Source organism: Cuculus canorus, chromosome 18 (assembly GCF_017976375.1).
Source record: "Cuculus canorus isolate bCucCan1 chromosome 18, bCucCan1.pri, whole genome shotgun sequence".
NCBI lineage: Eukaryota > Metazoa > Chordata > Aves > Cuculiformes > Cuculidae > Cuculus > Cuculus canorus.
In genome coordinates, this window is record NC_071418.1 from 13,465,440 (window position 1) to 13,493,350 (window position 27,911).

General features: G+C 46.6%; 1 protein-coding gene across 3 annotated transcripts; it reads left to right on the top strand.

Moving 5' to 3' along the window:
- Positions 1-329: 329 nt before the first annotated feature.
- Positions 330-27,781, top strand: PRPSAP1 (phosphoribosyl pyrophosphate synthetase associated protein 1). Of its 3 annotated transcripts, none has more exons than XM_054083300.1 (10): positions 330-724; positions 10,219-10,271; positions 12,404-12,470; positions 16,574-16,746; positions 17,155-17,270; positions 18,247-18,302; positions 18,821-18,966; positions 24,892-24,962; positions 25,646-25,792; positions 26,687-27,781. In XM_054083300.1, exons 1-10 carry the CDS (start codon positions 570-572, stop codon positions 26,843-26,845), a joined length of 1,143 nt encoding a protein of 380 aa, XP_053939275.1. In that variant the 5' UTR covers positions 330-569; the 3' UTR covers positions 26,846-27,781. The 3 variants fall into 3 exon arrangements, with proteins under 3 accessions (XP_053939275.1, XP_053939276.1, XP_053939277.1); XM_054083302.1 differs by lacking the exon at positions 330-724 and adding an exon at positions 4,419-4,521; XM_054083301.1 differs by lacking the exon at positions 10,219-10,271 and having other exon boundaries at positions 587-724.
- The last annotated feature ends 130 nt before the right edge of the window (positions 27,782-27,911 follow it).

Genomic DNA, 27,911 nt, shown 5'->3' on the forward strand with positions numbered 1-27,911 from the left:
CTACCCTCGCCCAAGATGGTGCAGGAGGGTCTCTGCCATAGCTCAAGATGGCGGAGGAGGGTGGGTTGGATGATCTCTGCCTTCTCCCAAGGAGGTGGCGGGGAGAATATTGGGGGTGTGTCTGAATGGTCTCTGCCCTCTCCCAAGATGGCGGCGGGGGCGGGCTCTGCCCTCTCCCAAGATGGCGACGAGGGCGGACTCTACCCTCTTCCAAGATGGCGGCGGGGGCGGGCTCTGCCCTCTCCCAAGATGGCGGCGGGGGCGGGCTCTGCCCTCTCCCAAGATGGCGGCGGGGGCGGGCTCTGCTCTCTCCCAAGATGGCGGCGGGGGGCGGGGCGGCTTTGTCTGGTTGAGCGGAGCGTGAGCGCTCCACTACCCCTCGGGGACCGCCACGGGGATCCCATCCCCGCCGCCTCGCAGGGCACCCCTGCCCACCGCTGGATCCTCTGTCCGGGCCGCCCCGGCTCAATGACCGCCGTCCTCCTCCTCTGCCGCCGCGGGCCGCTCCGCTCCGCTCCTCCCCTTCCCTCCCCTTTCGGGGCGGTGATCGCGGCGGGAGGAAGAAAAGGATGCCACGGAAGCTGTTGTTGCCTTATAAATCTGTTTTCTCTCCCCTGGGAGCTCCGCGGGACGCCGCGGCCATGAACGCGGCCCGCAGCGGGTACCGCGTCTTCTCGGCCAACTCGACCGCGGCCTGCACCGAGCTGGCCCGCAGGATCACCGAGTGAGTGCCGCCCCTCCCGGGGCTCCCTCAGCCCTGCAGAGCCCTCCCGGGGCTCCCTGCGCCCCCGGCGCGTCCCCGGCGCGTCCCCGTCCCTCGGGAAACCCCGCTGCCTCTCCCGCATCCATCCCAGCGCTGGGGAGACGGACGGCGGCACGAGGTGTTGGGAAGGGGTGGAACTCGGCCAAACAAACCTCGGAAGTCGTTTGAAGTGCTTTGGGAGATGCTCAGCTTTTCCACCGTGTTTGGTGAGGAGAGCTCTGGCCTCTCTGACGTCCATTTCAGCGCTGGGAAGACCAGGCTGCAGCAGAAGTTGTTAGTGAAGGGGATGGGAGAGGTGAAACTCGGCGGAACAAACCTCAGAAAGTGTGTTAAATGCTTTGGGAGATGCTCAGAGCTTTCTCCACGACTTTTTGTTGGAACTGGCTTTTGCCTCTCTGACATCCGTTCCAACACTGGGAAGACCAGGCTGCAGCAGAAGCTGTTATCCAAGGGGAGGGAGGAGGTGAAACTCGGCAGAACAAACCTCAGAAAGCATTTTAAATGCTCAGAGCTTTCTCCGCTGTGTTTTCTAGGAAGAGGCTCTTGTGTCTCTGACATCTATTTCAGTGCCAGGAAGACCGGGCTGCAGTAGAAGCTGCTTAAGGGGAGGAAAGAGGTGGAGTTCGGCAGCACAAACCTCAGAAAGTGTTTTAAGTGAGACTTTTAAATGCTCTGAGTTTTGGGAGATGCTTGGAGCTTTCTCCACCACTTTTTGTGGGGACAGACTCTTGCCTCTCTGACATCCATTCCAGCGCTGGGAAGACCAGGCTGCAGCAGAAGCTGCTTAAGGGGTGGAAGAGGTGAAACTCAGCGGAACAAACCTCTGAAAGTGTTTTAAATGCTTTGGGAGATGCTCAGAGCTTTCTCCAGCACTTTTTGTTGGAACAGGCACTTGCCTCTCTGACATCCATTTCAACTCTGGGAACACCAGGCTTTGGCACAATGTGTTAGTGAAGGGGATGGGAAAATTGAAACTCGGCAGAATAGACCTCAGAAAGCGTTTTAAATACTTTGGGAGGTGCTTCGCTTTCTCAACGGCATTTTCTGTGGACATTTAAATGCTCAGAGCTTTCTCTGCTGTGTTTTCTAGGGAGAGGCTCTTGTGTCTCTGACATCTATTTCAGTGCCAGGAAGACTGGGCTGCAGTAGAAGCTGCTTAAGGGGATGGAAAAGGTGGAACTTGGCAGCACAAACCCCAGAAAGTGTTTTAAATGCTTTGAGAGATGCTCAGAGCTTTCTCCACTGTGTTTTGGGAGGACAGGCTTTTGCCTCTCTAACATCCATTTCAGCATTGGGATGACCAGGCAGTGGCACAAGGTCTTGGTTAAGGGGAGGGAAGAGGTGAAACTCAGTGGAACAAACCTCAGAAAGCATTTTAAATACTTTGGGAGAGGCTCAGCTTTCTCCACCACTTTTTGTGGGGACAGGCTTTTGCCTCTCTGACATCCATTTCAAAGCTAGGAAGACCAGGCTATGGCACAAGGTGTTACTTAAGGGGAGGGAAGAGGTGAAACTCAGCAGAAAAAACCTCAGAACGTTTTGGGAAATGCTTTGGGAGATGCTCAGAGCTTTCTCCACTGTGTTTTGTGGGGAGAGGCTGTTGTGTCTCTGACAACCATTTCAACGCTGGCAAGGCCAAGCTGCAGTAGAAGCTGCTTACAGGGATGGAAAAGGTGGAACTTGGCAGAACAAACCTCAAAAAGCATTTTAAATGCTTTGGGAGGTGTTCAGAGCTTTCTGCGCTGTGTTTTGTGAGGACAGGCTGATGACCTTGTTTGGCCCACAGCTTTGCTGCGTGGGGAGCATTGCTTGTGTGGACCCTGGTGCAACACCTGCAGCTGCACTGATCAAAATGGGTTAGTGAATCCACATTTCAGTGGGGCCAGAGAGGTGGGCAGCCCTTGCTGACAAAAGAAGATTTAGTTTAGGGATGGAATCGTGCCCCTTTTTTCAGCCCATCAGTTTGGGCAGAGTTTGACCTTGACTTGGCAAGGATGGATGTGCTGGGTCCTGCTGGAAAGTGTGTAACAACTAGCTCAAAAATGGGGCTCTTGGCACACAGAGTGGTGCTGCGTTTCCCCCTGCATTCGATCTTCTGTTTTGAATTAGTTTGGTTCGAAGCAGGGTACCTGGCTTATGGGCATTCCCAACCACAGGCTCTTTTGTAGGAGACAGGGACCTGTGTATTGGGAAGCTGTCATCCTAGAGCAAGATTTGAGTTTCCTTTGTGCTCCTTAGATCTTAGTAATAAATGTTTTGCTGAGAGAGTGGGGAGGCGCTGGCCTAGGTTGCCCAGAGCAGTGGTGGCTGCCCCATCCCTGGAGGGGTTCAAGGCCAGGTTGGATGGGGCTTGGAGCCCTTGATCCAGTGGGAGGTGTCCCTGCCCCTGGCAGGGGGGGTTGCAACTGATCTTTAAGGTCCCTTCCAACTCAAAGCATTCCATGATTCTGTAATTCTTCCAAACTACAATTCATAGTAATCTGCTCCCAAAATCAAGGGGACTCAGTGTTTGTTTGTCTGCCAAGGCAGATAGGATCCTTGCTACCCTTGCTACCCTATAGCTCCTAGCCTATTCCTGTCTCCAAGGGTGTGCTTACACTGGAAACATTACTGAATACAGGTGTGCCCTCACCTTAAACTGGAACGACATTTTGCTGTTTGTCTAGCTAGCTTAATAAACAGTGTGTTCAGTCTTTAGCACAGATTATCTCCACAACGCTGACGTGGCTTTTTGATTGGGATTGCTGATGTTGGTGGGACTTGTGGTGGATAATGGTGATAGACTTCGGATGTGAGGCAGAGAGGGAAATCCTTGTGTTTGGAACTGGAAAGCTTTTTTCTTGTTTGTATATTTTTTTCAGTATTTGTATGTATTTTGCCATATTTCATATCACTTTCCCTCCTCTGATACATCTCTGAAAATAACATAACTCTATATAACAAAGTAAGTTTTGCTGCCACATATGGGACATGGTTTAGCAAGACTTGTCCTGTTGTGTCACCACAGAATGTAACAGAAGTCCCTGGGGATGAGCTTTAGGTTCTCAGGCCTGAAAGAGCAAACAGGCAATCTTTTTTCTCTACTCTTCATCTTAAAAATAACTTCTTTTTTTTCTAAAGGCTTAATGAGAAGAGACGTGGAGCAGGCTTCCTCGGGCCATGGCGCATGCAGCTGGCTGTGTGACATGCTGGTGTAATCCTCTGCAGGCTTCCCAGTGATGCACTGAGGGTGATTGGCAGTAGGATCCAGAGAGCAGCCTCCTGGCTGTCCTTCATGATGTAAACTTTTGATGGTGGTGTAGGCTTTCTGCCTTGGCTCTGGTGTCATTGAGGAAGTTGGATGCTCTGGCAGTGCACAAGAGTGTGATACACAACTGCTTAAACTGGGACTTAAAGATGTAGCTTTACCGTCTGTAAAAAGGGAGTAGAGTTTGGTAATGGAGGAGTGTGAAGCACCATACACGAATGGAGTTTTGTTGGAGGAGGGTGCAAAATCTGGAACTGTTAATAGGACAGATTTGTTCACAGTAGAAAGTCTTCCAAACCCCCACCTATTTTCAGCCTCTCATGCAGAGGTTTTGCACTGACTTCCCTTAGGAGCTAAGAGGGCATTTCAACACTTTTGTAACACATCCCTTCTTTTTCCAGGTCGCAAAAGATGCGTGTGTGCTGGCTTCCTCACTGTGTCACATCCCAGCCTGTACTTTGCTAGGGAGGTCAGTTGTGCCTTTTAATAGAGTTGGAGCAGTCTTACAAGGGTGAGTCTGTCCTCTAATATTGTGCGTTCCTTTTAAGTTTTTTTTATGACCTTTAGCATAAGCAGTGAAAGAACTTTAAAACAACACACAATATTAGGTGTAGATCCCCTTGAGACACTTGTCCATTGAGGCTCTGTTGCTCTTTACCCGCAGATATGATGTTAAAATCGATTCTTGAGGAGTCCTGGCTTATCCTTTCTTAAACTCTCAAGCCTGGGGAGGAGCAATGTGACATAAGGCAGATATCTGAAAGCTGTTCAATCTCCTCTCTTCTTTTAATGCAAAACTTCCAGAGTTGCTTTTGATTCAGGTTCTGAGTGTGGCATTCTGGCACGCTTCCAGTCTCTAAAATTTCCCGTTATGCCTTTTTGTCTGTTCATAGGACGAGTGGCTGCATGGTTAGTCTGACTTTCACTATGAGTTTTCAGAGCTTTTGTTTGTGATAGCATCTCCCATGGAGAGGAAGTGGTGTCGGCTTATGAGAACCAAATACCTTGTAACTTTAAATAATAAAGATGTTCCTTAGATTCAGGACCACTGAAACATAAATTAAACCGTATGTTAACCTGTAAATCAAGAGGGGTTTGGTTTTTTTATTTTTTTCCCCAGTGGAAAGAAAACTGGTTTAATTGGGACACTTGGCACCTGATTACAAGCTGCATTTGCAGGGGAGAAAAATAATTTCTGTGACCAGTGCTGATCCCTAACGGGCCTTGTGTGCTGCTGGGGGCAGGGAGGTCTACAGGTCTTGTTCATCTCTGGTGTCCAACAGATTCTTTTAGATCTCTCTCTGACTGCTGTTTGGTGCAGAGTTTACAGATATTACATTCCACTCCGTGCTTGTGTGTTTGGGTTGCTGAGTGAAGCTTGTTGATGCTTCCCTAACGCTCCCTCAGGTTTGTGTTATCTGGGATGTGACACTATCATAAACTCAATGCAAACCGTGGATGCGCGTATTCTAGATGTTCATTTGGTTTGCAGCATGGAAAATGCTAATCATCTGAAAATAAAACCAGTACCATGAACACCAGTACTCTATAAACAACATGGAGTAATGAGGAAAAGGTGGAGACTTGTGTTCTGATCTGTGGTCATTGGGAGCCTAAAACCAGGGTGATGCTTTCTGGAGGGAGATGTGCTTTTGGAAGAGGTGGCATGTTATGAGAGCTTGCAGCAGCCTTCCTCAGCTGAAGGAAGGAGCATTTCTGGTGGGCTGGAGGAAGAGTGGTGTCAGCCTTCCTCATTTGGTCATCTTGACAAACGAGAGCACAGGAGAAGGTGTCACAGGGAAGTCTGATCACGGTAACCTCATGGTCCTCCAAGAGCAGAGGAGGTTGCGGCAGTCTTTTCTGTCTCAGAAGATGCAGTGCTGTGACAGGAGGCTAACAGGTATACAGGGTGAAACAAAGGATTTTGGCAAGGGGAAATGAACAACCAGCTAGAAAGTAATGTAGCTGGAGAGGGTTGGTGCTGGAGTAGGGTCCCCAAAAGTTGGACTTTGAGATTTTCTGTGCAACCTAGATCAAGCATGTAATGTGGCTGAGCAGACTGGCTTTGTGTGGTAGCCTTCTGTGCTGGCCGGTGCCAGGTTTAAGGCAAAGTCTTTCACAAGGAGTGGACTGGTAGGAGAAGAGGAAAACCTGTGCGGTGTTTGCCAGTAGTTCAGCTGGCATGGCTTTGGCATGGCTGGAACAAGTGATGACGTGTTGGATGGCTCTGGGTAGAAGTAACAGATGAGCAGCAGGGACTGTTCTTCAAGCATCCACTCATGCTGGATGGATGGAGACTGGTGAAGGGCAGGCTCAGATAGTTATAAGTGTATTCGAACAAACATATTGTTTTGTATCCAAGAAGCTGCTGTTTCCTTCCCCTTTCCTGACTTGTTTTTTATGTGGGAGGTTAGGAAATAAACCATAGAGCTGCCACTGTGCTCTATGGACCAGATGACTGATCTTTAAATAAAGATCAGGTCTTTATTTAGGTTTGAGAAGCAATTCGGATTCAGGCCTTGGCTCACTGTGGCCTCAAACAAACACCAGGGAGGTCCTTTGCTGTCAGCTCCAGCTCCGAGTCCTGCAGTGGTTCATGGAGTCTGTAGGTTTGGGCAGAATCGAGTGTTTGCAGAGCTGACACCAGTGAACATGTTAGTAATGAAGAGGGAATCAACGGCTTCATCTATGTGCAGATTTGTCTTTAAACTGAATGCTTGTGAGCTGCCTGGAAGCTTCTTTGAAGGTAACTTTACACATGCCCTTTGAGGTACTTGTCACAAAGTGGAGAAAGAAACGTAGCTGTGGCTGAGAGCCCTTACGGGCCGTGCTGAAATGTGCTCTGATACCGTGAAATACTGAAAGGGAACCTGCCTCTTGAATTTTGATTCAGCTGAATGTCAAATCTCTCTCAATTGACTGTGTTTTGTCTCAAGAGCAGTGTTTTTCAGCAGTCTGCAGTGCTGATGCTTTTCAAAACAAAACCTGTCTCTCTTGGATGGAGAAAGGAGCTACCAGAGTACATACAGGCTCTGATGTCGGTACGGGGCTGATTAACAAGGGAGATTTCTACAAATACTGTAAAATCACCCTGGCTGTTCTTCAGTCTCAAACACTTCAGTATTGGCGAAAGCCCCCATCTCCCCGTAGCCAAATACCACAGCACACAGCAGGGCTCTTATCAGTGGAACTAATTTTGCTTGGAGATCTGATTTCTCTACAGGAGCTAAAGCATTATTTTTGCCAGAAGCAGCTGTGTCTCTCTGTGGAGGTGTGTGCCCTGGGTTACCTGTAGTGACAGCCTTTTCTTTCCCAGTGTAGATCTGCCCGTGTCTGCGGACAGGTGATCCAGTAACTGTGATAACCGCTGTTCTGGGGATACGCTGTTAGTCCTGAAGCCCAATGCAATTGGGGTCTTGCTGTCAATTTAATTCCTCTGTTGCCTAAAGCAACAACCAACAGAGAGCTGCTGCGCGGAGAGGATTTAAGGAGAAAAGGGTTGGGGATGGAGAGGGAAAAGGGAGAGGTGATGGGAAGGAGGAATTGAGCTTTGAACTCTTACAAGTGGTTGCTCCCAGGCTGTGGTGGCTAAGGCTGTGCTCTGCCCTTGACATCTGTGCAAATCTCCCTTTTGACCCAAGTCCCCTGGATTTTGATGCTTTACAACAGGAGCTGCATGAACAGTCCCCTCTTTAATATCCATGACTAAACAAGGTTTTATCAGACTCCTTCTCTGGCTGAAATCTCTGCTTATGCCAAGCCTTCAGAAAGGGGTTTATGAGAAGCTGTGCCCCTTGGGTAAATATACCTGAGCTGCTTTGGTGGAGCTGCCTGCGGTGCATCTGCTGTGCCTGCAGCTTGTGGGACTGCATAGCACTCCAGATGGGGTTGATGTAGGACTTTTATGGGCAGTTTTATCTCACAGCCTTCCCATTGACGCCCTTCTTGTTTACTTGCAGTCAACAGTTGGAGCAGCAATGAGATTTACTGTCTGGCCAGAGCAACCCACTACTGCTCATTCCTTTAAGTTGGCAACTGCTTACTGTCTCTTCTGCTGCTGTCTGCAGAGAGGTTTGACAGGCTAAGCAGTTCAGTGTCCCTTTTTCCATCAGGGAGCAAACTTGCCTTGTTTCAGCAGCACAGAAACTGCATTGCTGCTGTACGATCTGCATAGGGGAGCACTGGACTCTGGTTTCTTCTTGCCATCTACATCTTCATAGACTGTCACAAACCTCTGCTGTGTTTGTTTGCCACTGCTTAGCGTTGAAAGTGTCACCTTCCAAGGGGTATTTTGCTGCGATGTGTCCAGTTGGACTGGTTTTGAAGCTTTCCTTCCTGCCATGAGATGCAGGGTTCATTCAGGACACTTGCACAGTCTTGTTAAGGGAGGTTTTTTCCAGTTGTGAGGTAGGAACGTGTTGTCTGCAGTGAAGCTGGGGCACGTGTACCTCCAAAGGGAGCTTGCAAGACTTGCCGTGCAGTTGTGGAGGAACCAGTGTGAATCATTAAATGATTCACCACGCATGCTGCTTTCTGTGATTCTGTGGCTTGTTTTGACTTTTAATGCCTTGTCAGTGATTATGCCAAAGCTTAGTGGCCTCGAATGCCTGTCATTGAAAAGACAGGGGAATCCCAATGGGCAGTAAGAGCTCAATGGAGCCTATCCACAAAACTCATCTTTACTGTGCATCGGTCCCTAAGGTCCCCAGGCTTGCCTCTGCTTGACCAGCTGCCAGCTCTTTTTTGAAGATATTGAAGGTCCTGAGGGTGCCTTTGTGCCGCAGGTGCAAGTTTCCACCCAGCGGGGCTGGTGAGAGAAGCCAAATCAGAGATTTTTGAGGCTTGCCTGCTCCAGACTGCTCCCTGGGTGATGCCGCAGTCGGTACCTGAGCTGGGCTGATTACAGTTTCACGCATAGATTCTCGATGTGTTTACTCACCAGCCCCAGTCATCACAAAACATGCTGCCAGACACACGATCGGGAATGTGTGTGTGCCAAATATGTGCTTTGTAGCCAGCTAAGCAAATATATCACATTGCATTTGAGTATCTGTTATCGCAGCTGTCCTGACCAGCTTCTAGCGGAGACCTCCAGCTCGCAGGCTCATAGCTGAGTCCAGCAGTTGCTCGTGGCCCAGCAGCGTGCCAGTGTAGGGCTGTCTTGCTCGCTGACTTCTGAAAAAACCCAAATCTTTGTGATAATTGAAGCTGAGCGTTGAGGAGATGGGGAGAGACCGACTGCTGAAGGTGGTAGACCAGAGGAAAACCAACAGCAGATGTGGGCTCACCATTTAGGGTTAGTGCCAATCTGCACAATTTTGGCATGTGTCCAGAGAAATACAGTAGATATGCATATGGGACACTACCGCCAGAATCAACATCTTGAATAAAGGTATTTTGCAGGCATAAACTGTTTCCTAATGCCACGTGTTGGGCACGGCTACTGAGCAGACCCCAGGTGTCCCAAACATCTCGCTGGTGCGAGTTGGTCTCTCAGCTGAGGCTCATGGTTAAAGCTCACATACCTGTAAATACTTACTAATGGATTACTTGTCAGTGCAGTTAAATACAAAAATGTCACCGGAGGGAAAGGTCTGCCTTTTGGAGCATTTTTTAAATACTCTTCAGGTGGATCTGTATTATATAAGGAAGAAATGGAGGGGGGAAAAAAAAGGGAGGGTGATGTTGTTGTGATGAATGTTGTAGGTTTGGCATTTGAGAAGAGGAAGGACTAATCTGAAAAAAATCAGAAATCTTTTTTCTGAGGTTAAAAATCTCTTTAGTCGGCTGAGCTATTTCAGAAGGAGGGTTTGGGGGTGGCAGGGAAAGATGTGGGAGCCAAAAAAAGTGACTCAGTTGCAGTTAATCTAGCCTGAGTGAATAATTAATGTTCAGTTCCACAACAGATCTGTCTGGCATTGTGTAGGCCAGGCAAGATATCCTCTGCTGTAACTCATGGCTTTGGTTCAGTCATACAAGGCCTGGCTCTTCCAAGTATGGCATCAAGCTGCTGCTGAGCCGTGCGATCCAGGGACCTCCCCAGGGACCTCGGAGGGAAAGGGTCATATAGTTCTGCAGCCTGGCTGGGGCACTCAACTCCCAGTTAGGCAACGCTTTTTTTTGTTGAGTGTAATGATTGCTCCGCTCTCTGCTTTGGATCATAAACTGCTGCATTCCTCTATTTTTAATTTCCTATTTTTCTGTCCAGGCGTCTCGGTGCTGAGCTGGGGAAGTCTGTGGTGTACCAGGAAACCAATGGAGGTAATGTTGGAAAAACGTTGATTTAGCTGAAGAATCAGGGCTCAACTATAATAAGATTAAAATCATACGTTATATATTGTGTTTAGCGTTTGATTTTGTTGATCTTTATAGTTAAGTATGTGCAGACTTTGTGTCTGTCTCTGCAGGCAGTAACGGTTTTCTAACAAGCCACATATAACCTTCACATAAGTACATGGTATTAGGGAGTGCTTAGAAAAGTATGTACTAACAACCTTATCCGAGCAGAGCCTACGCTTTTACTAACAACCTTATCTGAGCACAGCCTACGTTTGTGAAGGCCAGAAGCATGCCAAGGGTAGTCGAGTGAAGATAAGGAAATGCTGGTGTCCACACAAAGGATGGAAGCATACCAAAAGCAGTTGTAACGGGTCCAAGACTAAAGAGGTGAAAAGGGCATGGTGAGGAAGACTCTTACTTCATCTGAGGAAGACTCCTTACTTCATCAGGACGACCACCAGAGGGGGCTACGCAGGCGCAGAAGAGACTAATGTCGTAATTGATTGATGAGGCAATCCTCAAATACACATGCATGAGGAAATGATGTAATCTGTTGAATATATATTAGATTGCAAAACACTTAAGGGATAAATTGCAGATGCGCTGTGATGGTCTTTGGAACCAGATTTGTGTGCATACCTCTGGTTCCTGGGACCTCGAAATAAAGCACCACACATAACCCTCCTGGAATGGTTATGTGTTTGTCTCTACGCTAACAGTAAGAGGAAGCTTTACTGCTTGAAGCCTTTTTTGCCATAATCTTAAAAATACTCGGTAGCTCCACTGGCCAAACCAGTCTAGTAAGTGTGGTGATTCAGCTGTGACATTAGTGCTGCTCCTGACAGTGCTAAACGTCCATGTCTGACCTTGGACAAAGCACTTAAATCTATTCCTCATTTTCCCACGTTGTCTTATTTTCCTGCCCACCAGCTAACTCTGATCTGAAGGAGAGAGTCCTGCCTTTAGTGTTAACTGCTACAAAATCTCGCATGCTCTTGTGTTTAGCAAAACACCTCCCTCATTTAATAGGAATGGGCTGCTTTCTAAGTGCCTGCCTTGCAGACTTTTAAATTATCCCTTTATTGCAGCCTTCCCCTGCCACAGGGAGTCCTTGTAAGGACTTATCCTCTTTACTTCAGGAGCACACCTTCAAGGCTGTGCTGGGGTGCTTGCTTTCATCTCTTTAAACGGAGCAAGTGCTTGTTTTCAAATGCTGGAGGAGTGAAACAGAAGGATATTGGCTAAGATAAGAATAATTTACTGTTTCAAGCTCTTGGTTACCTTATTTGCAAGAGAGACTAGAAGGAGAGAGCTGATCCAGGTGAGAGGAAGGCTCGGCGTGAGGGTTTTTGATAGCGCTGCGGCTTTTACAGCTGGAGTGGGCCACATGGTTATGGTTGGGTTGGCTGTTGTGTTTGCACTACTGAGAGCTTGCTGCCCTTTCAGATTAGTTTTAAATTAGGTTGCTTGCTACAAGGTCTGAAGTTGTTCCTCATCACTGGGCAGCAAATCAGTCTGCTTTTAACTGAGTCCCTTAAGGTTACTGCCCAGGCCCATTGGGCTTTGAATTCAGTTGCTGGGTAGATATTTCTCTCTTTCACTTATCCTTGCCCTCTAGTTCACAGCAGTGTGGGAAAAGAGTGAAAATTTGGTGTCGTTGCTTTGGCTTTGCAGAGCTGCTTCAGGACTTAGCTTTTGCATTTAAGTCTGGGAGTGGAGGAATCATGTTTGGCAGGGATTCCAACTCCTGTCAGTGTTGAAATGTCTTGGCTTTGGCAGAGAAGTTGGAGACTTCTCCCTCTGTGCTCTATGCTGCTGGTGTTGCCTTGGGCTATCCGGCCTCTACAGAACTGACTCCATGGGAAGCTGCAAAGGAGCAGGGTTACTGCTGGGTAGGTACTTGAGGTTGTTCTACATTAGGTTGTTCCTTCTTCATTAATGAATGTGATGTGGGTTCTTTATTCCCAGAACCAGCCTGTGTGTGGGGGTGTTTGGTGGGTGTATATGGACACAGGGCAGAGAAGCAAGTCCTGGTCTGCCCAGAGCGATGGGCAAAGTTGCTGCTAAGACATGTTATCACTGTTAAAACTGACCGTGTTTTCAATCCTTTTCAGAAACAAGAGTTGAAATTAAAGAATCGGTCCGCGGACAGGATATCTTCATTATACAGACCATCCCCAGGTAAGAGACTTGTGGCTCAGGCTTACAGCTGTGATGTGTTTTGGATTTCTGGTTCAGCAGATCGTTCAATAGGTTTGCTCACTGTTAGCCGGCATAATGACCAGTCTTTTTCCAATGTTGTCAATGCTTTGCCTTACATTTAGGACACTACATAGTGTGAAGCTGTTAAAATTCCCAGAGGATCGCTTGCACCAGAGCAAACTGAGAAGCTTCCCATCAGCTTACGTGCTCTACTTGCAGCAAGAACAAGGATGACTGCTGGCTTCAAGTGAAACATCCCTGGACTCTGTGTGTTGGTGTCCATGCAGGCTCAGTTGCTTGATGATTTCTGAGTGACATTTCCATTTCAGGATGTGTCGTTTTCTCTGCCTTCCAATTACCAAGCAGCAGAGCCAGCAACAAACAGCAGCTATTGCTTTCATTACAGGCTGGATAACTCTTTGTTTTTCACTGTAGTGATGCAAAACTCCTGTGGAAGCCCATAGCTTCCCTCCTGTACTCTTTTATAGTTTTTAATGATGTTGCGCCCTAAGTGGACCTGTTTGGTTTTTATTTTATGCCATTCTAGCACTGGATTAAGAGGAAAAAGAAGTGCTACAGGTAACCAGGGGGTGAAAAACCAGCTGCTTACCCCAGAATCTTTACTTCTTACTGGCTGAGAATGAGTGTAGAGAGATCACACTACTATGGGAAAGCTAGCAGGAGGTGGAAGGGAGTTTGTATACACATGCTAATTGCAAAATGACCAGCTATGACTAGGGGAGATGCTGTTGAGATGCCTCTGCACAGTGTGTAGAACAAGGCTATTCCTGCTCTGATAGCTTTTTCCACGTTATCAAATTGTGCTCGGATTTCGTTGATCACAAATGGTAGTAAGTACCAGAGCTCAAGCAGATAGCAGAATACCCTGGAAACAGAATTTTTCCTTGCTTGCCAAAGAAGTAGAGCCCAGTGAAAATTTAAGTTCATTTCCTCTTTCTAATGCTTGGTCCGTTGTTAAAGAAATCAGTATGACTACAAGATCAGATCACCTCAGGAGTTCCTCTTGCAGACTTGAGACATTTTTCTAGAGCTCCTCTCTCTCCAGAGAGATGCTCCAAGTAGTTGTTCCCTGAGGGAGGAAACAGATCTCCACAAGATGAAAACCCGCTCATGCAGAATTGTGTTTTGGGTGAATAATGTCATGCTGTTGTCCCTCAGGAGAGAGTTCTTTGAAACAACTTGCAACTGAAAGCTGTGTAAACATGAAAGAGAGAAGGTGTTCAGAGAGATAACTCATAGCACTAGGGACAGCAACACTTTTGGGAGGGGAAAACCTCCCCTGCTTTTAACTTGTTGATCTCCTTGTTTTTCCATAAACTGAATTAAATGTTTTGGGCTAAGAAATGGGTCATTTTTAGCCAAAACATTTGGGGCCCTCCAGGTGAGGAGCCACTGTTGTGCAGCCAAGTCATCTTTTATTGCCAAGCTGCAGCTGTGCCTTGCTGTATTGCTTAAGGGGACAAGTTCAAGGGCATCTCAATTTTGCAGTCAGCTTCAGGGATGTTTTCAGGAGAGTGAAAAGAAGGACTGTGTTGAATAATCTGAGAATAGGACTGTCATGCTCAGCGGCAGTTTGAAAAGCAAACAAAATATTAGGACTTAATGGGAAAAGAGTAGAGAGGGAAACAACCTTGTTATGCTGCAGTGTGAATTCATAGTCTGCATCTTAAATGCACAGAGAGAATAGAAAGACCTGAATATTTGACACAAGCTCCTTCCAAAATGCTTATAGCAGTACTAAAGTTACCAAGACAGGTATTGTCCAAGACTGTTGGTGTGTGAAAAACCAAATAGCTCATATTTAGGCTATAGAAAAACAAAGGAGTTGATGGCCTAGCGATGCACTGAAAGCGAAAGGAGTATTTCAGAGCTGAGTGTTGGTTCTGATTGTTGCAAAGTCGATTGGCAGCTTTGCATAAACCTTTTGCTCAGCCCTTAGAGCAGGGATCTTCAGGGATGGGGAGCAGCGAGAGAGGCTCCAGGCTGCTAGAAAGGGGTGGTAAGTAGGGCGTGGAGTATAGCTGAGCTGGCTCAGTGGCCTGGTAATGACCTGACAGCCCCCCGTGTGTGGTCTTGGCTGGGGCTTTCCAACAGTAACTGTGAGCAGGGCTTCAAGGCAGGAGGCAGGGAGGACAGCAAGGAGACTGGAATGTTCTTCTGGGTACCTATTTTAGAGATGCTGTGGCAGATGTTCCACTGCAGATGTTATTTTCCCCAATTAGTCCCCATGCTGAGCCAGGCCCTTCATTCAAGTTAGTGCCCCTTTGCAGAGAAACAGATCAGCATGATGGTTGGGTCAGTGCAAAGCATCCAGGAGGGTGTTCCTTACCTCAGCAAGCCCTCCTACCCTGGTCCCTGCTGGCCTTTAGGAGCTTCCTGAAGTCCAGCGTGGGGTCCTGCTTGAATATGGAGAGGAGCGGAAATGGTGATTTCTCCATTGATACGGTACCGATGTCCCACAGAAGTACCAGAGCTACTGGTACTTTCTGAAATCACCAGTAACCCTTTCTCCCTGGGGCAGTCTTGTTCTCTATCTGCTTTCCATAAGAATATGTATATATTTTTAAATAAATTAATTTGAAAAATAATGGTGGAAAGTGGACGACCTTTAAATAGGCTTAAACTTGGCCACTTTGGTTTTATACAACACTGATAGTAGCATCTTTTTCTCCTCTCACGGCCTCACTGGCACAGCTAAAACACCAAAGAGAAGAAACAGTTCTTTGTTTACTTGTTGTCCTACGTGGCACGGGACTGTGTTTTATGTAATTTTTGGCTGGGTGCTTCAGAGCTAACAAAGCTTTCTTGTGTGTAAATGACATTGTGCGCGAGGGCTGGTGGGGCCAGCAGGAGAAGAGACCCTGGAGCACTCACAAATGAAGGGACTCGAACGGAGGCTAATTTCTGAAGGAAAGGGGAGTGGTGGAGAAACTGTTAGAGGATTGTTCCGGGTCACACACAAACAGACACTCAGGAAATGGTATCTCTGAGCTCCTGGGGAAGGCATCCCAGTCATCAGGAGAAAACCAGGTCCTTGAGCGATGCCTGGGTAGCATCCAAAAACCTCTGCAGAGCTCTTAGCTGCTCTGTGCTGTTTATTCGTCTGCTGCTACACAGCTACACAGCTACACGGCTGCCCCCTCCACAAAATGAATTAAAATGCAGATTAATACGCTCCTGCTCTAGGCAGTGCTAATCTTCATGGTGAAGCTCACTGAAAGCAAGGGTTTGTGTGTATTCCTTGCAATGGACTATGTATCTGTTCTGCCTAGGGTTTTTTCTGGTTTTATCTTTTAAGTAAAGGTCATTTAGCATTTACTGTGCTGCTGTTCCTTCTGTCTCTAGATAAGCTTGATACTTTGAAGATGCTTATCCCCACCAAAATGATGTGTCTGGCCTTTGTACTGCTCCAGAATGCAGTATTTCTTAAGACAGGAAAAATAACCTGCCTTATAGTGTTAAAAATAAAAATACCATAGTAAATATCTTTCAACCCAAACTATTCTATGATTCCATGATTCTAAATCCAGCATGGTTGAATTTGGGTTGGCTGTGAGTATCCTGCTTCTTTAAAAGACTCTCTTATTTCAAAATACACTGTCTGAAATGACGTTTGTTCCAATGTAAATGAAAAAAGAGCCTTTTTTTTGTTGTGTTGATGAAGGGAAAATCGTCATATGGCTCACGTTGGAATACAAAATCAAATTCCAGTCTAGAGCTCTTGAGTGTTGGAATTGTGTCCTGTGTGTGTAACAGTTGATTGGAGGCATTGGGCAGCCTGATCTAGTGGGATGTCTCTGCCCATGGCAGGGGGGTTGGAACTAGATGATCTTTAAGGTCCTTTCCAACCCAAACTATTATATGATTCTATAATTCTATGAATGTGCTGTGGCACCACGGAAGGGCATGTGTGGTTACTATCAGCTTCTTGTGTAAGTTAGCATGGAATGTAGCATTATTTGCTTGGAAGTTTGTTGAGAAGAGGGCTGGGTATAAAAGAAAAAGGAGTAGCATTTGGAAAAACACCTTCTGATATTTGGAATGGTTTTCAAATCTCTTAGAGATGTGAATACCGCTGTCATGGAGCTGCTGATAATGGCCTATGCACTGAAGACTTCCTGTGCCAGGAACATCATCGGGGTCATCCCTTACTTCCCCTACAGCAAACAGAGCAAAATGAGAAAGAGGGGGTCTATCGTCTGCAAGCTGCTGGCTTCAATGCTCGCCAAGGCAGGTGAGTGTTACAGGGAGCAGGTCACAGGCTCAGATGCTGCAGTACATCCATCTGGGCATCCAGGAGGGTGACTGTCCTTCCGTTCTTCTCCCATTTGATGTGGGGCTGTGCTGCCAAGCCCTAGAGCCACTTTGAGGGAATTGATTTTCTTCAGCTTGATCTTACTTCCTTGTACCTTACACCTGGGAAGTGTTCTGGTGCAATGTTTGTCGGCCTGGTGCTGTCGCATGCCTGTGTCTTATTATGTCTTTGAGCCTCTTTTTATGTTAACCTGCTTGTGCGTATTTTATCACATGGCATAATAGTCTGAGTAATAGCTAAAATAGTCTAGAAAATGGAGATATTTGAGGAACTCCAGTCATGTGGGAGTCATCTCGATGAATTTGTATCTCTTCTTTTTCTCCCCAGGTTTAACACACATAATCACTATGGACCTTCATCAAAAGGAAATTCAAGGCTTCTTCAGCTTCCCAGTAGACAACCTGAGAGCATCCCCTTTCTTGCTCCAGTATATACAGGAAGAAGTGAGGTTACTCTAGTTCTACTTCTCTTAACTTGTCTTACTGTGATAGCAGTACTGGGCCGATGCAGGTGTTGTGTTGTCAGGGTGGATCAATTGTTCTGTTAATTAATTCCTTCTTACTGGGTACTTGTTGCACATTTACTAAGAAGGTGGGAAAATGTTATATTGTGTGATTGTACCTGGATAGTAGCTGACTATAGGCAGAAGATGAGTTTGCTCTCTCTAGGGTTAGTGCCCTTTGAGAGATGCTGTGTGCACTCCTGCCTCTAATCACCTTTTGAATCCAGTTAAACCATCTCCCCTCACCTTTTGTCCTGCAGTGGGTGTGATGTATGACTGCTGAGTTGTTGATAGACTTTGTCTTGGGCTGAGGATAGAAATTCTGAGCACTGTGGGGCTGGGCATGAAGGTTTTCTTTTCCACATACCAAAGGTGATGATTTATGCCCACGTGGTGAAAGCGAGGCTTCCCCAAATGGGGAGAGTGCTGCTTTGTGCAGGATAGGTTAATCACAACGAACATTCCCACCTTTGCCCATTTTAAATGCCCGCTCTCTTTGAGCACTGGGGCTTCACGTCATGCCTAGAGCCAGAGTTTGAAACATCTGGCTCCCAGGGCCCATCACTACACCTTCTCCTTCCTTCCCTGCACTGTGCATGGTGCCCTGTGTCTTAAAAGGCTGCGCTCAGCACCACTGACCAGGCCATGGCTTGTGAGTGGCGGAGGGAAGGGGTAACAGAGCTGCAGTCACATGCAGAGTATGGACCTGCAGCATTGCCTGTACTAAATTATTTGTGTTGCATTTGTGGCAAAATCCTCTAACACTGGTGTTGAAATAGAGCGCAGTGACTTCTTGAGTTTCTTGTGGCAGAATGAAGGTTTGGGGAAGGGGAATGGACATGAGTCTTCAGCCATGTATCAATCTGTTACTTGATAGTGAGAAGGTCTTTACTTAACTAATTTTTTATCACATCCAGATTCCAGATTACAGAAACGCAGTTATTGTAGCCAAATCTCCTGATGCAGCTAAAAGGTAAATGGATGCTTTAGTAGCTGGTGAAAAGTAACTTGGAAAAGATCTGGGCTGATGGGAAATATACCAGGAAAAATATGGGAGGGTCACAAATCAGTGGTCTGGTCCATAGACTTTTGTGGCTGGAAACGAGATGGACCTCTGTAGTGGTGTAAATAGGCAGCTGAATTTTGCAGTCTCAGCCCTGTGGGAGTGAACTCTGCTGCTGCAGAGCTAGATGGTCCACCTGGGGCCAGGATCAGACTGGCTGTGTGAGTTTCAGCAGTGCCTTGCTATCTCAGAAAGCATTTAGCATATGGAGGAGTGCCCAGAGACCCCTGTGGTGGGCCAAGGCATAGAGCAGGCTTTGGGATCTTAACAAGGAATGCAAAGTCTCTTCCAGTGAAGTTTCTTGCTGAGGAACAGTCACAGAAATGCAGCCTTTACTTGCCCTGTTTGGTCTGGGAGAGGCCTGCTGCACTGGGCTCTAAAGTTGCAGCATCCCAACATCTTCCTGACATGCTGTGGTTGTCCTGCAGGGCTCAGTCTTATGCCGAGAGACTACGACTGGGACTAGCAGTGATCCATGGAGAGGCTCAGTGTACAGAGCAAGACATGGATGATGGACGTCACTCCCCTCCGATGGTCAAAAATGCAACTGTGCATCCTGGTCTGGAGCTGCCATGTAAGATTAAGCTTCTCTGCTTGCCGTTGGGGAAAAAAAAAAAGGAAAGGTTTGGTGGGAAATAGCTGTTGCTTAGCTGTGTAGGTAGAACCAACCTAATAGTAGTTGGACCAGTGGAATTCCATGGGAACGTTGACATCAGCTAGTTGTAGGAGAAGGTGCAGGAGAAGGTTCATATTTAACTCTTTCTGGCCATGCAGAGCATCGACGTTGTTCTCCTTGGCTGTCCCCACCCAGCACTGTTGGACTAACAAACTTCTGATAAAGGGAATTTTCTTCATCTTGGCAGCCAGGTGATCGTGTTCCAGTGTCTGTTTTGACAGGGTTTTGAGGTTTGTGTGGCTAGGGCAAACAGGTTTTCTGAGAGCCTTGCTGAGCTTTCTGTGCTCTCACCATCAATTGATGAGCTGCTGATTTGGGAGCACAGAGCAAAGGAAAAAAGGAAGAAACTGTTCTGGGAAATGCTGTTTAGGATTGCTTGTATTCCTGCAACAGCAGCAGTCGAGCAACAACAGTGCTATCGAAATCCACCTCCCTGTTGGGAGGATTTTAGCTTCCTAGTAGGTGATGGTAGGACAGAAAGTATGAGTGCAGTGAATATGGCTGAGAACTGACTGCGGGAAAGGATGTGTCCTGCTGTCTGTGGTAAGGAGCGCATCATGCAGCCACACTAGCCATGGCTAGGGCTGCTGTTAAGTGTTTCCTCTTGTCTTTTGATACTTGGGGAGAACATCCAACCAGTCTGTGGGCAGGTCATGGAAGGGAGGCATGTAGGACCACAGGCATTTTATATTTCTCCAGTCATCACTTACTGTAATGCAATCAGTTAAGCAATACTTATCTTGCTGATGAAAATTCTCTTGGGCCTTAGGGGACAGATGGAGTTTGGCAATGAAGTTTACTTCATCTTAATTGTCCCCCTTCTGATGAGATTTTTTTACGTGCCCTTCCAACAAAAACGGAATTTGTGTGGTTACTCTTGGCCTTTTTGCTCCCCTCCTAATCTGAAGAGGATGCTGTCCTCCAAAATATCACTAGCTGACGTTTGTCTGCTACTGAGGCATTGATGTGACTGTATCTTTATTTCCAACCATGACACTTTAAGGAAGCTCATTCATTTGTGGGAACTTGTGCTGCTGGAGAGCCCTGTAGATGGCAGCTTATAGACAAATGTGCCCTTGTCTGTTTTAGTTGTGATTCCAGGGAAATAACTGTTTTCAGTCCTAAGCTATCCAAATGAACTGATTTGTTGTGTACCATCACTTTCTTGTTTTATCTCCTGCAGAAACTTGGCACTTGACTAATGACCTTACATTCCCACATGCCTGAGGCACCAGTGTAAAATAAGCTGTGGTTTGATAGCTTTCTCCTTGTGAGTGAGGTGTGGGGTGGGTTATGGGGTGAGCTCGTCCAGAACTCTCAGCAGAAAGTTGCTTTTCTCTCCAATTTTCTATTCTTAATAGATATGTGGTTTTGAGTGAGCTGGACTCTTTTACCAGGGGTGCAGGATACTGAGATGGTGCCTGTCTTAAAGCAGTCTGTAGGCTTTCTAGTGTGTCGTGGTCTTGTTGCAGCCTCTGCCGTGGGGCTGTGCTTTGCCAGATGGAGGTGCCAATCCAGCTAGGATCAGGGATGGCAATGCTGTGAGTCTGTGCCTACCCTCTCTGCTATGCCTCCTTTTGTGTCTGATTCAGTCATATGAAAAGCATCTTCCCATCTCAACAGGCACATCAAACAAAGCTTTGATCAGCTCTTCCTGCCGTGTGTACCATCACCAGCAATCCTGCTGTTGTAAGGTCTGATGGCAGAGTGAAGCAGCGTTCCGTTGTGGTGTTCTGTTGTTTGTGAAAGCTGAGACATGTGCTACTCAACTTACACCAAAACTGGTCAGAAAACTCTCTGGTTCTTGTATAAGAACTGGTCTCCAGGTCTGCCTGGCTCAGATACCACAAACGTAGGCCTGGGCAGTTAGAAAGTGAGGGAACTGCTGGGGAATGGCTGAGACGAACCGTTGTGCATTCTGCTCTGGGCAACAGGTCAATATGGAGTTGTCATATCGTCCCTCTCTAGACTCTAGTTCAGGGTCCCCAGCAATTGTGTTACAGCCAGAAGAGAAATGAAACCCATGACTGGGAGCAGCCCCAGAGCCCTACAGTGATGACTTATGGTTTATACGATTCTTCCTGGCTTCCTAGTGGATTGGCTGGGCTCCTGTGTCCTGGCATGCACCTTCTCTCTCTATTCTAGTAGAGATCATGTGCTTTTAATTAATGCATGTTACGCAGTGTAATTGTTTATCGTCCTGAGAGTGTGGTGATGCCCTACTCTGATTTAGTGGCATATGGAGCCATAACAGAAAAATACCAATGGTACTTCTGAAAGCACTGTGCTAAAGCAGCAGCGCAACAGCTCAAGTCACTCAAAACCTAGAAATCAGAGCCTTTGAAACAGGATGTCACTCTGAGCTTGTTCTCTTTGATTGCGGGCTCTTTGTGTCTCAAAGTTTGCAGCTGGCTTGGGGCTGTGCTTTAAGAAATGCGTGTGGACTCTTTGCATGTTTCCTCATCGAAAAGGAATGGAGCGTCATCTGTTAAATCATTTTGTTGGCTTTGAAATTCAGTACTTTGTAGAGATAGACAATAGTTTGCTTCAAACCCAGAGCCCAGCAAATGGGCATGAAGGAAGAGAGTTTGGGTGAAAAGGTGAAAACTAGACTGACTGTAGGTCTCTTCTTACTTCCCTATCCCTGTCTCTCTCCCATGATTAGGCTGAGCACGAGGATGTTATCTGTCCTTCCAGATCTCTTCACAGAACAGTTGGTTCTTGAGCAGCCTTTTGCTCATAGACTCTGTTGTAAACACAGTATTATTTTACCTGATGACTACCACTTTAATGCACATAGTCAGCTCGAAGCAGAATCTGTTTTAGCATTCCTTGACCTATTTTTGACTACTTAACTAAAGCAACAGGTTGGTGCTCCTGGGAATGCTGTTTCTTCGGACCACAGATTATCTCACCTTTAACACATGCTACTTTGGTGTTTTACTCGCATCCAAATGAAAGTGCAGGTTGGAGTGTTTGGCTGATAAACTTATTTCCCCACTACGCCTCAATGTTCTTGTGTTACAAAAATGACGATTGTTTTTTCCTCTTTTCTTTATATCCCCTTGCAGAAACTGCAGATACCACAAATATCTTTTCTTACTCTTCAGAGAGGAAAAGCAACTCTTTTAATGTAAACTCACACATAATCCAAGGGGTTGCACCAGGCAGGAGTACCACTGTGGCTCTCTGTTGCCTTCTTTTGTCTACATACAAATAGAGGAGGAAAATGTTCTTTATTATTTGAATCATTTTTCAAATCACCTTCTTGTAGCAGTTCTCACTTGCACATCTTGATATGTCCAAAGATTTTGAAGAAAGAGAAACTGCCTGCAATAACCCTTGCATAACATCATCACGTTGGAGCAAACAAAGTTCTCTTACAATTTGATGTGGTTGTGGGTGGATCTTTGGCTTGCATTGTTTTTCTTTTCTTTGCAGAGAAAATTGAACAAGAAAAAGGGAGAACATCTCTTTAGGATCCGGGTAGGTCGACATGTTGCCTACCATACTTTTAAAAATAAAGAAAAACATGAAATACAGCACTCAAACAGACGAGATACAAAGCGCTACTGATGTTGTTAGCTGCTGCATTAGCCTTTGAGCATGACAAGGAATCTATCTGCTTCCTTTGTGGAGTGGGACGATACTGATTTGCTGAAACTTCGTGTGTTTGTTAGTAAAACAGTGCTGAATTTCAGCTCCCTCAGGTCTGTTCACCATTGCTTAGAAAAGTTTTCCCTAGCCTGGCTGTTGTAAACAGAAATCCACACTCATCTGTAGATGCACATGAGGGATGGATGGCAGCCAGCTATAATCCTTTTGGGATTTCGCAGTGGCCACTAGGAGTTTTGTTACAGTCCAAACTAGATAAGAAACTAAGCAGGTAGGTAGTGCCTATAATTGAAATTTAGGGTCTGCTTATCTCTTGTGATGCTTAATCCTAGTTCATGACAAGTACTTTTTTTTCTCGTAACAATATTTTCTCTTTGGGGTTTAGATGTGACTTTGAATTTGATAGGAGGCTCGGAAATAACAGTGAAAGGGAAGCTGGGGAACTGTGCTCCAAAGAGCAATTAACTTTAACTCTGAAATCCGAGATAGCTGTGACTTTGACTGCAAAACCTAGCGATAAGTAATGTAACTTGGGTCAAAGCAGAACTATTGAACGGAGCCTTTTGTACAGTTTTGGTAGGCTTGGGGAAGACCGGTCTTGGGGTATGTCCTGTATGTGAAGAACAGGTCCACACATGAATCTTCGAGCTGTGGTCCTTGTAATTGCTTTCATCGCCATTCCTCAGTCTGATTCAGTCACCCAGTTGCGCTTACATTCGGAGCATTCCCAGGCACAGATGAGTTGTGGCAATAACACTGGATCAGCTGTGCAGGATGGGGAGTTTCATGTAGGACATTTCTGACCCTGGAGTGCAGAAATCAACATTCAGACAGGCTTTTTGATGAGCAGTGGCTTGTGTTCTCATGCTGCTCAAGAGTGAAGTGTTACATGGAAGTAGTTTATCTTAAAGGAGAGAAATCTTGCTATGTAGGGTGTCTAAAACTCTGTGGCGTTTGAGAATCCTCTGTGGCCAGAATCCTGGCAGGACCTGATGGGAGGGGTACAAAGTCCCTGGGTAGAATACTTTGCTACAGTCCCCATAGTCAGCATAAAATCCAGGGGGGGGTGCAGGTGGGCCATTGAAGTGTTACAGGATGCTGGATGTTCTTTGTTTCTGTGGTTAGATCAGCCCAAATTACTGTCTAATGACATGTGCACTCCCACTACCGTGATCTGTCCATGCTGAGAGTTTTTGTTCTGCACTCACTGTATGAACTAGCAACCTCCAACCAGGGAGAGGTTTGGTTTATGGATGGCAAGTCCCTGGCCAGTATTTGAGGCTGATTGCTGTTTGGTGCAAGTCTGAAGACTTTTATCTGGACGCTGTCGGTGTGTCCTTTTTCATATCTCTGTTACTTTTTTATACTGCTTGAAGCTTTTCATCATAAAGGATAAAGCCTGTTACATGTGTAGCTCTTTCATGAGCCACATCAGTGCAAGAGTAGAGCCAGGAGAGAGAGGAACCTTATCTCCTGGTTCAGATCTTCACCACGTGTCAGGTAGCACAGTTCATCAATAAATACTTTTGATTCCAGTTGGTGGTTGCACTGAGCTGGTAGAACTGAATTTGTATTCGCTTTTGTCCTGCTCTTCTCTGTTAATACACTTAAGAAAAATCAGCATGCTTTGCTTCTGCAAACCACTGTAAGCTTTCTTTTTCTGAGCAACTATTATTAAGGTCCTTAGACCCTCTGAAAGAGCCTTGTGTGTTTGATGACATGAGAGAAAGCAAACAAACTGCAGTGCGAGTCTCAAATCATTCAGACGGATTAGTGAGTCTAGCAGGTGAAACGTTGCACCTTGTAGAGCATATGCCGTTTGAGAAACGTGACTTGGAGAAGCCTATTTGTTGTTTCCAATCATGAGAGACCGCGTTTTTCAAGTCCTGGTTTGGAACACAAAGAAAGTCACTGACGTTTCCCATGAAATAGGTGCTGCTTTGTAGCTGTCCTTGTGCTGTTTGGTATTTGGACTTGCTTACTGTCTCTGAGGTCAGTAGGAGATGAGAATTTCATCTTTATGCATCAGTGCTGTTCATTTAAGGAGGAAAACAATGGTTGCCCACTTAGGTGGGTGTCAGGATAATGGAAAGCACGTCTGTATCTGTGCACTAAGATAAGATGCAGTTAAGGGCTAAGCCTCTTTGTGGTAGACCTGCTGTAATTTGACTCAAGACTAACTGACCTGAGGTATTTTTTCCTCTTTAGTGATGATGGCCAAGGAAAAACCACCAATAACAGTGGTTGGAGACGTTGGAGGAAGAATTGCCATCATTGTGGTAGGAACGTGATGGGGGTGTGTGTGTGGCTTCCTCCCAGCATCTTTTCTTGAGCTGCTTTATCCCAGAGGACAGGAGGGACAGCTGGTGAAGGGGTGGGAGCATGATTGTTGCCACTGTTTTCTCCACTTTTGCTGGTGGCTTTGCTTATTTCAGCTTTCTGTTGAAAACCCATTGTAATTCAGTGCTTTAAGCCCTGAAATCTTCTTGCCCCCTTGAATCAAAATATGTCAGAGATCTGCAAATACTCGAAAAAACTAGGACATGCAGAGAAATTTCCTGAAGTGTTAAAAAAAAAAAACAAACGCAACCAACCCACCAAAAAGACTTGTTGAACTTCTTACACTCGTTGTGCTGTGCCACAGTGTAAGGAATCAACATGGAGCTACTGTTGCCATGCAAAGACTATCTTGCTGAAGATGAACTCCGTTTGCCTGTTGCACGTGCAGGGACTCATTTGTTTCTAAGATGCAATATTTGTTTTGCACACTGGCAAAAAGGTCTGTAAATTAGGGAAATGGTGTTCACAGATTTAAGTTGTGCATGTGGCTGTCCTTGCATCTCAACAACAGCTGAAGTAGCTGGGGATTGATTTTTTTTTTGTCTGTATGCGTGGCCAAAGGTGCAGTACCTTACAGATCCACTCCTGGCCACTTCTGGTTTCTGTTTCTGTTCCTTCTCAGGATGACATCATTGATGATGTGGAAAGCTTTGTAGCTGCTGCAGAGATCCTGAAAGAGCGTGGAGCCTACAAGATTTTTGTGATGGCTACTCATGGGCTCCTGTCAGCAGAAGCTCCTCGTCTCATCGAGGAATCCTCCATTGATGAGGTGTGTCTGCTTTCCGGACGGTGGAGGATGGGCTGGTGCTGGTGGCCAGGTTGTTTTAAGTCACAAACTTAAACAGGTTCTCCCCCTGCCACATAGTTCATCTCTGAAATGACTGAACTTGTTAGATGTTTTCCGTTAGCTGGCTCTTCATAGAACCAGAGTGTAGTTTGGGTTGGAAGGGACCTTTAAGATCATCCAGTTCCAACCCCTGCTGTGGGCAGGGACACCTCCCACTGGATCAGGCTGCCCAAGGCCCGTCCAGTCTGGCCTTGAACACCTCCAGGGATGGGGCAGCCACAGCTTCCCTGGGCAACCTGTGCCAGGGCCTCACCACCCTCATGGTGAGGAAATTCTTCCTTATGTCCAGTCTAAATCTGCCCCTCTCCAGTTTATACTTGTTGCCCCTTATCCTATCACCACAAGCCTTTGTAAACAATCCCTCCCCAGCTTTCTTGTAGCCCCTTCAGGTGCTAGAAGGTCGTTCTAAGGTTGCTATAAGGTCTCTTTATTGAAAAAGAAGAAGTTATTGATACTTGTTCAGGTCAGCTCTGCCTGTCTGTGCTTTCTCCCTAATGCAGAGATGGTAAGAGGATAAAATTTCAGCCCTCACACTTTGTAACAGTGTCAGATGCTGCCCTCTGAAGGCACATGTCAGCCCTTGTGGAGGTGGCTGTTGTAGAGTGCTGGTTACGCCAGTCCCCTCAGCACACTGACTGTCACCTAGGGGAGATCAGCACCTTTAATCTTCTGTTTTCTAACACACAAGGATTCTTCCTCCTGAACTGTGAACCAGCAGGCATTCCCCACTGCTGGAGTTCATCTTGGGTGGCAGTTTGGTGACAGCGAGGGGATCAGCAACACAACTGATGGTCTCTTCTTTCTGGCATTCCACAGGTGGTAGTAACCAACACCGTTCCTCATGAAGTACAGAAGCTGCAGTGCCCCAAGATCAAGACTGTGGATATCAGTTTGATTCTCTCTGAAGCCATCCGGCGAATCCACAATGGCGAGTCCATGGCCTATCTCTTTCGCAACATCACTGTCGATGACTAAAGCTGGCGCTGCCCCTGTCCTGGCTTCCACAACGGAAGAAAATATGCATGAAAAGGCGATACCATAAATTATAGGCATAACACAACTGTTGATTCTTGTAGGACCGTGAAAGTTTTCAGGGTCTTGAGCCATGAGATCCGGTAGAAAAAACCTACCTGGCCAGCACTTGGCAGGCGTAAAGAAAAGGCCACTGGCAGTGGGGAGGATTGCGGCTGAATTGAGAGAGGTGGAGATGTGAGGCGGTGTTGAACGTTTAAGTTTCTTTAATTTTTTTAGTGTGTTCTATCTTTCCCTGTAAGTGGGAAGAAATGCAAAAAAGACATAGCATACAGCTTGTGAAAAGGGAGGAGAGAGTGCTCGCTGCTGTGTGTGTGCAGCGAGAGGGGAGAGCCTTTGGGTTTCTGGTTCTGACTGGGACTCGCCTGAGACCACAGAAGGGAGTGCTTCCTTCAGGTGCTGGGCGGGACTGCTGGCTACTGGCAGGGCTGATATGCAGAGGAGCTGCTTGCCAGCCAAGTGGCCTCTTCTGTCTTGCACAGCAGGGCAAGGACTTTCATCCAAACTAAGTTAGTGCAACATCCGGAATGGGCAGCTTAGGGCAATCCATTCGCAGGGCTGCTGGCATCCTTGTGTCAGGGTGCTGGGAACAAAATCATGTGTGTCTCCCAGCAGGGCAAGGGATGCGATTTAATGTGCTGGCTTTTTCACGTGGTGAGCTTGGAATCATTGTTCTTCAGGGGCAGGAACTATGAGGGGCCTCATTTGAACACAGGTATGCACTGCAAAACCCGGTGCCACTTCTGAAGCTTCCTGGGACTGATGAGTTGTAACCGAGCCTTTTAAGGAAGGGGAGTTGGAACAATATCTGCCTCTACTGCAGCTGTGCTCTCCAAAACACTAACACTGAACATGCAATAAAAAGCATAGAATTTTCCATGTTGGGGGCTTCCTGTGAACCTTGTGTCCTCTGAACGGCTGCTGCCTCTGTGCCGGGGGCTGCTGGAACCAGGCTCCCTTGGCAGCTTGCAGCTGCCTTGCATGGGAAGGCAGGGTTCCCTGCTTGCTT

Excerpts from the sequence above, each read along its gene's own strand:
- PRPSAP1 (XM_054083300.1), top strand. The coding sequence starts at position 570 with ATGCCACGGAAGCTGTTGTTGCCTTATAAATCTGTTTTCTCTCCCCTG. Across the intron at positions 16,747-17,154 it reads TTCAATGCTCGCCAAGGCAG|GTTTAACACACATAATCACT; the intron begins GTGAGTGTTACA and ends TTTTCTCCCCAG. Across the intron at positions 17,271-18,246 it reads TCCAGTATATACAGGAAGAA|ATTCCAGATTACAGAAACGC; the intron begins GTGAGGTTACTC and ends TATCACATCCAG.